Source organism: Leptonychotes weddellii, chromosome 1 (genome assembly GCF_054177405.1).
Source record: "Leptonychotes weddellii isolate Sample4059 chromosome 1, ASM5417740v2, whole genome shotgun sequence".
Taxonomy (NCBI): domain Eukaryota; kingdom Metazoa; phylum Chordata; class Mammalia; order Carnivora; family Phocidae; genus Leptonychotes; species Leptonychotes weddellii.
In genome coordinates, this window is record NC_138369.1 from 131923019 (window position 1) to 131932355 (window position 9337).

The 9337-nt window shown below is 53.6% G+C and overlaps 1 protein-coding gene across 2 annotated transcripts in view; it reads left to right on the forward strand.

Annotated features, from left to right (window-relative positions):
* SEMA5B (semaphorin 5B) overlaps nt 1-9337 on the forward strand; it is a 105599-nt gene that overhangs the window by 86212 nt on the left and 10050 nt on the right. For both annotated transcript variants that reach the window (XM_081832743.1, XM_081832733.1), the window contains exons 8-11: nt 495-780; nt 3106-3241; nt 4422-4629; nt 4728-4935. In XM_081832743.1, the coding sequence (XP_081688869.1) occupies nt 495-780; nt 3106-3241; nt 4422-4629; nt 4728-4935 (838 nt within the window). The remainder of the gene's footprint in view (nt 1-494; nt 781-3105; nt 3242-4421; nt 4630-4727; nt 4936-9337) is intronic.

Genomic DNA, 9337 nt, shown 5'->3' on the forward strand with positions numbered 1-9337 from the left:
GAGATGGACTCCAGATGAAATGACAGATGTACCCAGAACAAATGGAGGGGAAGCGATGAGGGCAGAGGAAGAGTTGGGAATTCATTAGGAGGAAGGGTTATAGGAAAGAAGAGGTTAGGAGAGGGTGGTAGGAGTTTCCTTTCCCTTGGAGCTGAATTCCTGCTTCTCCACTGATTGGCTGTGTGGCTTTGAGCAAGTACTTGGCCTCTCTCTGCCATAATGTTCTCATCCGTAATCAGAGGATAATCGTAGTACTTACCTCGTAGGTTGTTACGAGGATCACAGAAAGTACTTATAATAATGTCTGGTAGGCAGTGAGTGCTCAGTAGCACAGATTAACTATTACTATAACTTCGTAGTGGCGGTGGGAACAGGGTTAGGTCAGCAAACTGTCCAAGGGTGTCAGGATGCGCATCTGGGAAAACGGAAGTCAACTCTGTCCCCTTCCTCCCCGCTGGCCCGACCCATCCCTTTGTTCCTCTCCTGCCCCCCAGAGCCAAACTTCGTGGCAGCTTACGATATTGGGCTGTTTGCATACTTCTTCCTGCGGGAGAACGCGGTGGAGCACGACTGCGGACGCACCGTGTACTCTCGGGTGGCCCGAGTGTGCAAGAATGACGTGGGGGGCCGCTTCCTACTGGAGGACACATGGACCACGTTCATGAAGGCCCGGCTCAACTGCTCCCGCCCAGGCGAGGTCCCCTTCTACTACAATGAGCTGCAAAGTGCCTTCCACCTGCCTGAGCAGGACCTCATCTACGGGGTCTTCACTACCAACGTGTGAGTCCCTGGCCCTCTGCTATCCCGTCCCTGCCTCGCAGACTGGAGGGCATGGGCAGGTCCCTCTCTGGGCCCCTGTTTCTCCTTCTGTAAAATGGGGAGTGCAGCCGGTCTTCAGGGTAAACTTGCTCGCACATCACACACTCCTTACTTGGCTGTGGCTTGCTGCCTCTGGAGGAGTAAGCACTTGTTCTGGATTGCTGTGAAGGGCAGGCCAAGGCCAGATCTGAAGAAAGTTAACAGAGCTGGATTATGGCTCTGTGCAGGAAGAAATTGCTGTGGTGGAAGGAAAATAGCCTGCCTTGGATGAGTGGATGGCAGCCCCGGGAGGGTCCAGGAGCAGCTGCCTACGGGCAAGCTCAGAGAGAATTCTCTCCAGTCCCTTCCAACCTCAGGACTCCATGATCCTGCTAAACCTAACCAGCAGAGCCTCCTGGCAGTCCTGACGGCACTGGGAGACACAGGCTGGGAATCAGAGCCCCTTTTGTTTCCTGGGTGTATGTAAGGAAGGGTAGCCCTCACGGAGATCACGAGGCCCCCCTCCCCCCACCTCCTCCTGTGTAAAGGCTGACCCAATCAGGTGATTTCATGTACAAAATGCTGAACAGGCAGCAGAGACCGAGGAACACGTTTGTTGTACAGGATGCTGGGCAAGGTTCTTTGTGAGGACCTCGGAAACATATGAGCCTAGAGTGCTGTGTGCTGACGCTGGGCCCCAGGTAGCAGGGACTGGAGGAGGGCCATGCTAGCTATAGCAAGCACAGTCTGAGAGGAGGGACAGGGATGAGAGCAAAACTGGGAAACAGGAGCAGAGAGGCCATCCAAGGCGGGGGGTTACCCGTCCATCGCAGCCCACGCAGGCCATGAGCTGACAGCCAGGAACTATGACCAGCCAGGCAGTCAGCACAAGATAGTGGGCAGTCATGAGCAAGGGGCAGGAGCTGCTAGAGAGGCACCAGGGGGAAATGATGAGAGTGGTATGGATTGGAAATAGTTTCTGTATTGTGTGCCTTCTCCATGCCAGGTGCTTGTCACGGTGGGGGAGGGAGGGAAGCAGGGGTGCCAGTGAGCAAAAGCAGACCTGGCTTTGCCCTTAAGGAGCTTACCTTCTAGAAATAGTGGTTATTAAACACCCAATTTTAACTGTGATAAATGCTACAAAGGGAAAGGGCAGTGTGCAGGGAAGCCTCTACCAGTATGGAGGGGTAGTGATCAGGGAAGGCTCCTGTAGGAAGTGACATCTACTGGATAAATGGGAGTTAACTAGGGGAGAGGAGCATTCCAGCCCGAGGGAAGAACACACACAGAGCTTCGGAGTGGGAAGACAGAAATGTTTGAGGAACTTACTGGAGACCAGTGTGGCAGGAGCCTGGAGGGTGAGGAAGAGGAGAAACAGGAGAGGAGGCTGAGGGGCTAGGATGGGAAGAATTACGTCCTTACAGACTGCTCAAGGGTTTTGATCTTTATTCTAAGAGCAAGGAGAAATTATTGAAGGGCGTGAAGCTGGCCAGAGACCAGCTTGGATGCGCTTTTTGAACTGTTCCCTGTGGCTGCTCTGTGGAGAATGGATTCAAGGAGGCTGGACAGGCTGTAGGAAGGCCAGCCACGAGATCAGCGCAGCATCCAGCCAGAGATGATGGGGGCCGAGGCCAGGCAGAAAGGGCAGGGAGGGTGATGGACACATTTGGGAGAGGGTCTAAATGCCGAGAACAGAACTGGAAACATTTGGCTGAGTGGTATGGGCTCTGTGACCTGTTCACATCAGACTCCTAGAAACCCCTGATCCCGGGACTGAACGGGTCTTAGAGGTCACCTGGCTCAGGGTGTTGTGGGCTGGGCAGCATGAATCAGGGGTTTGATAACCAGCTTGAAGGGTAAAATAAAATGAAGAAAGCAGAATAGAATGGAATAAAAATAGCGGAGTACAATGCATTTAGTAAGGGTATTGTTTCATGAAAATTCTTTATAAATGTGTGTGCTCGGGGGCGTGTTATTCGGAGTTGTAATACGAAGTATATTTCTGACAGTGGGCTCTGGACTAAGTGTTTGAAAAACACTAACTTTATTTGACCCTCCCACTGGAGAAGGGAAAGGGATGAGGAAGTAGCACAGAATGATCCCCCAGGGCTTCTCATCAGTGGGCCTTTCCCAGAGTTTCCAGAGTGTGAGGACCGCCCCCTCCTTCCGTGGGGAAAGCACCAGGCTTGTGCTAGGCCCTCAGCAAGCCTTGGAACTGTGCCGCACAGTGCCTGGACGGCCGGCTGTGGGGCTTAAGGGACCCAGGCCTGCAGGGAGGGCGGCACCCCACCACCTCTTGTCTTTCAGAAACAGCATCGCCGCTTCTGCTGTCTGCGCCTTCAACCTCAGTGCCATCTCCCAGGCTTTTAATGGCCCATTTCGCTACCAGGAGAACCCCAGGGCTGCCTGGCTCCCCATCGCTAACCCCATCCCCAACTTCCAGGTATAGCTTCTCCTCCCCTTTCCCTCTCCTCACAGGCCAGCTTTTCCTAGATGACCAGCCCCCCAGTTGATTCCCAGCTGCTTAGCACAAACACCAAACCTGTCCCAGCTGGTCTGCACCCATCTGTGAGGCCTGCGATAGTTCCCTAAGATGGTGGAGTGAGAACGGGAGAGTGGGTGGGATGCAGAGCAAGGGAGCCTACTCTGAGCCATCTCTAAATGTGACTTCACACCTCCAGGGAGACTCAATATAGGAAACTAGGAGAGCACTCACAAGCTGTCTGGTCAGAACTGAGGGATTTTAGCTGGAGTTTGCTTGCAGTCTACCTAGCCTGGGTATTAATTCCTGGAGGGTCTGAGTGACAGGAGGGGTCAGGGCCCAGCCATGGATGATGTGAGCATCCCCTGGTGCTATGTTGGAGAAGAGGAAAGAGCCCTGAGGCAAAGGAAGCTAATGATGGTCAACCTTCAAATCCATCAACTTCCTGCCCATGGGGCAGTATGGAGCATGGGAAGACCTCAGGCTTTGCAGTGGGATCATCCTGACCCAGATATAGCTCTCCCTCTGTGTGACCTTGACCTGGGTCAAGTCACCCAACCTCCCGGAGTCTCTTTACCCTTATCTGGGACTAGGGATAATATCTTGACCTCAAAGATAACTGTAAGGGTTAAATATGTGCCTGACACAGTGCCTGGGATGTAGTAAGTGCTCCATACACGGCAGTGGCCCTCCAGCTTCGGTTTGGAAGGCGTAAGAACTTTGAGCTGGTAGGAACACGAGAGAAGGAAGGCAGGTTGTGGCCCAACATGGGGGAGGAGCACCTACAGCAACAGCATAAAATCACACCACACTTGTTATCCACACTCCAATGATTCATTTTTAGATAACCCAGCCCCTTTTTCATCTCTCCCGCCCCCCCTTCACGATCCCCCGCAGGTCCCTCCTCCCCATCTTCCCAGCCTCATTTCCCCTTAGTTCTTAGAGGCATCTCTTCCCCCCCCACCCCCCGCCCCGCCCCAAGGGGTTGCAGGGAACGCAGCGGGGATGTTGGGGGTGGGGGGCCGGGATCGGGTAATCACGACCTGCCCGTGGCCGCCTGGGTTATGATGAGGAAGGAGAGGGAGAGGGGACTGGGCAGCCCGGCAGCTGGGCACGCGTGACTCCCCCCCCCCCGCGGTAGTGCGGCACTCTGCCAGAGGTGGGCCCCAACGAGAACCTGACGGAGCGCAGCCTGCAGGACGCTCAGCGCCTGTTCCTGATGAGCGAGGCTGTGCAGCCGGTGACACCCGAGCCCTGTGTCACCCAGGACAGCGTGCGCTTCTCACACCTCGTGGTGGACCTGGTGCAGGCCAAGGACACGCTCTACCACGTGCTCTACATCGGCACGGGTGAGCCCTCGCCGCCCAGCCTGGCCCCGGGTGGGGAGGAGGTTGAGGGGCGGGGGCGGGGCTGGGCCTTCAAGGCCCCCCTCGTCCGGCCCCTCCAGAGTCGGGCACCATCCTGAAGGCACTGTCCACGGCGAGCCGCAGCCTCCGTGGCTGCTACCTGGAGGAGCTGCACGTCCTGCCCCCCGGCCGCCGCGAGCCCCTTCGCAGCCTGCGCATCCTGCACAGCGCCCGCGCGCTCTTCGTGGGGCTGAGCGACCGCGTGCTGCGGGTCCCGCTGGAGAGGTGCGCCGCCTACCGCAGCCAGGGGTAAGCGGGGGGGCGCGGGAGCCGGGCGAGGGGGGGCGGCAGTGTGCGGGGTGGGGGGGTGGCGGGCCCCTGGCCCCCTCCAGGCTTGTGCCCGCTGATCGCACCTCGGAGGTGGCTCTCATGAGACAGAGCTCTGAAGCCACCTGGGGTGGCAAACTGGCGCAGTCTCCAGTTGTTTGCCTTTGGACAAGTCACTTCACCTCGCTGAACCTTGGTTTCCTTCTCATAAAATATCTGCAGGGTTTTTGTAAAGGTCAATTGGGACGGTCTGCATAAACCACTTATTGCCTGGGGGAAGCGTGTGCTTTAGCAAAATGAGGGGGCTGTTGCTATCCCTTTTGTCAACCCCAAAGCTAGGGCCTGTCAGCCATCTCTAGCTTACTTGATTGCGTCTCAGTCCCTTTAATTCAGAGAAAGATCTTTATCTTTGAAACCACAGGACTTACTACCCAGATGTGTGGGGAGCTAGGAGAGGATGCTCTGAGTTGGCGCCAGATTTTTGCTTTTCTTCCTTCCTGACTTAGAAGAGGCAGAGGCCTGGCTTGGGTCCGGTGGAGATGAGGAACCAGGTGGAGCTGTTGGTTGTATTTGCTTCCCAACTGCTGCTGAGACCTTAGCTTCAAGTGGATTCACGAGTTTGGCAATCATGGCACTTGGCGTCTCAGGGGGAACACAAAAGCCTATTCCAAAGCCAAATGGAAATGTATCTCCGATTCCTACTACGTGAAGCTCTCCCAAGCTGTGCCCCTTCGTTTTTGAGATACTCAAAAGCCGCCTTAGCTGGCGTAGTCACAGCCACATGGGCTCCTGTGGCCTTTGCAACACAGAAGCCTCCTGGCCGTGCCCATCTGTCCTTGAGAACTGAGAGACAAATGGTACCCCTGCTGCCAAGGGTCGTCCTCCGGCCCCTGTGGGGTGTGCCGGGCGCTGGGCAGAGGGCCGGAGGGCCGGGGAGGAGGCGGGAGGGTCACGGTGTGGCAGCTGGGGAGGAAGAAAGGGAGAGCAGCGCGCAGACACTCAGGTCCCCTCGGCCCCAGCGCATAGCTCTAGCAGCAAACCACCAACGTGTACTGAGCCCTACCGTGCTCGGAGCGCTTTGCAGGGCGATGGAGGTGAGAGAAGGGGGGCAAGATGAAATGGGCCCAGAACACTCTCATTTCCCTTGGCGCTGTGGATGTCTGGCTGGAGAGAGAAACCTGGGCCTGTAGTGGACGTGTGGGGAGAGACAGTGGGGCATTGTAGGTGAGGCCCCCGTGGCCGAATTGGACGCGCCTGGGCTTCTCCCTCAGCTCCATCATCTGCTAGCTACACGATCCTGAGCAAGCTACTTATCCTTTCGAGCTTTCTCCTCAGGGGAAAATAGGAGGAAATTGTGATGGAGCAAATGATAGTTCATTCTGGCGGAGTTGTTATAAGGATTGGGAATTCTATTCATGATGTGCTCATGCGTGGTAACTAGCGTCCTTAGTTCCTTCGTATTTCCACAAATGCATGTCAGGGCCCTGCAGCCTCCTGGGCTCTCTGCAGTCTCAGCACCTGTGACATGGACTACAGGCAGCACGGCTTGGCACGAATCGCAGGCTATCTGCTGATGGCGTTTCCCCCGTATCTTGTGTTCTTTAACTCTTGTGTTGTTTTTTTTTAAGATTTTATTTATTCATTTGAGACAGAGAGATACAGAGAGAGAGAGAGCATGAGCAGGGGGAGAGGCAGAGGGAGAAGCAGGCTCCCCGCTGAGCCAGGAGCCAGATGTGGGGCTCGATTCCAGGACCCTGGGATCATAACCTGAGCTGAAGGCAGACGCTCAACCATCCGAGCCACCCAGGCACCCCTCTTGTATTGTTTTTAAACTTTGCACATAGTCTTGTTCTTTAGGAGCTTGTAAATCCTTGAAGGCAAACCCACTATCCCAATACTTTTTAGACTTCACCTGGGGGCCATGCCCAGCCTAAGGCACAAAGTGGCCTTCCACACAGGACTGATCCTTCAGCTCACTGATCATTTGGCCTGAGAGGAGGTTGGTGCAGGAGAAGGGAGGGGAATGGGACCGAGGCCAGCTGGGAATGCCAAGGGAGGATTGGATCTGAACCTTCGCCTGTGGGCACTGAAGTGGTCTTTGAGCGGGGGAGTGGAGTGATAGGCAGCGTGAATAGGTGTTTGACAAAGATCAATCAGACAGTGGTGAGCGACATTGTCAAGGGGCAGAGGGTTGGCCAGTGTGAGCTAGTGTGGCTCCGGGCCAGATATGAAGTAATGGGGTCTGCAGTGGAACCAGAGAAAGGAAGATGCCGAGACATTGCCCCACTCGCATGATGCTTCAGAGAAGGGACAGGGAGGTTGCGTCGTGTGGCCAGGTGGAATAGCAGGGTAGAAAGAGGTCAGTTTGGAGTCTGATACTTTCACCCTATTTGGACTCCTGAATTTGGGATAAGAGCGCTTGACATGTACAGTGAGATGCTGCTGTAAGGCTCTAGGTGGATCTGAAAATGTGAGGTCTCATGATTGCAAAGTTAATAAAATGACCAGAGTGAGGCTGTGTAGCCACCAATCTGTGCACCCCAGAGTCTGGAAGCCAACTATCACACTATATCAGAATTTGTGCTGTTGGGGGGCGGGTTGTCATAGGGTTTTACTGTGTCCTAAGATCGACATTTCATGCTTTTCCCCCTCATTCCTTCCAAAGCTGGCAGGAGGATGAGGGTGGATTGGCAGAGTCCTTTCAGGCCCCCCTCCACTGCCCAGAATCCAGGGGCTTGTCTCCAGCCCCCTCCTTTCGCTCAGGCAAATCTCAGCCCCGTGGGACATAACTAGGACCCTGGCCTGGCCAGAGAGAGATCAGGGCTCACAAGAGGTGGGGCAGAGGGAATAAGCTGCTGACTGGCTCTACAAAGCAAGTGTTTTATGCGTGAACACTCCCTTCCTCCTTCCATCATGCCTTTCACGCTGCACTGGAGGGGGCGTGGGGGTGTCTATACCAGTTCATTCAGGAAGGTGGCTCGGAGAGTCTCCTCCCAACCTCTCTCCCTGACAGGAAATCTGGCCATCATCTTAAATGACGGCCACTTCTCCCAGGCTCCACCTTGGACAGCTCCCATTGTGCTACTGTTGCTACTGGGTGCTGGAATCCACCCGCTTTGAACTTCCACCATCCGTCTCTGTCCTGCCTCCCGGCACATGGAATGAACCTGTTCCCTTTTGTAATGGCTGCTTGAGACACTGCAGTAAAAAAGACATGGTGATATATTATTGGTCTAAAGGCTGCTTTTATGAAAGAAACTCTCAACTGCTACCCGTTCTTACAGTCAGACACGCTTTAATTCTCTCCTTGGAGCTTTAATTTTAAGAACATTCCCTGCTCTGTAAGCTTTGGAGTGGTCTTTGGCCAAAAGCCGCGAATGTGGGCAGGAGGAGAGCTCAAGCATTGGCTCCAGGGGAGTCGTGTAAGCCCCGTCAGGCGGCCAGGGCCAGGGGAGGGCAGGGCAGGCGTGTCTGTGGAGAATCTGGTCTCTTTCTTGTCTGGGGGAACTGAGAGCCCGGTGAGAGGGTGAGGGAGCCTGAGTGGGGTTGCTGGGGCCAGCATCCACTCCGGCTTTTCTTCCCTCCTTTCCTATTCTGTCACGGATTGGAAAGACAAGGCACTTCATCTCTTGGCTTGGGAACCCTGACCAACGTGGCCTGGAACAGCAATGCTCAACCATGCTATTCTTTAGAATCACCTAGGGAGCGTTTAAAAGATTCCAGCCTACTTTGGTCCGTAAAGCCCAGATATAGGTGGGTTTTTTATTTTGTTTGCTAAAGCTTTTTAAAAGATCACTAGGAGATTCTAATTTGCAGTCAAAACTGGGAACAATTTTTCTAGGACTGGTTATTTTTTTTTACAGTCTTTTTAAAAAATTTTTATTTTAATTCCAGTAAGTTAACAGTGTTATATTAGTTTCAGGTGTACAATATAGCGTGATTCAACAATTCTATACATCATTACTCAGTGCTTATCATGATAAGTATACTCTTAATCCCCTTCACCTGTTTCACTCATCTTCCCACCCACCTCCCCTCTGATAAACTTTATTTTATTTTATTTTTTATTTTTTTATTATTATGTTATGTTAATCACCATACATTACATCATTAGTTTTTGATGTAGTGTTCCATGATTCATTGTTTGTGCACAACACCCAGTGCTCCATGCAGAATGTGCCCTTTTTAATATCCATCACCAGGCTAACCAATCCTCCCACCCCCTCCTCTCTAGAACCCTCAGTTTGTTTTTCAGAGTCCATCATCTCTCATGTTTCATCTCCCCCTCCGATTTCCACCCCTTCATTCTTCCCCTCCTGCTATCTTCTTCTTTTTTTTTTTTAAACATATAATGTATTATTTGTTTCAGAGGTACAGATCTGTG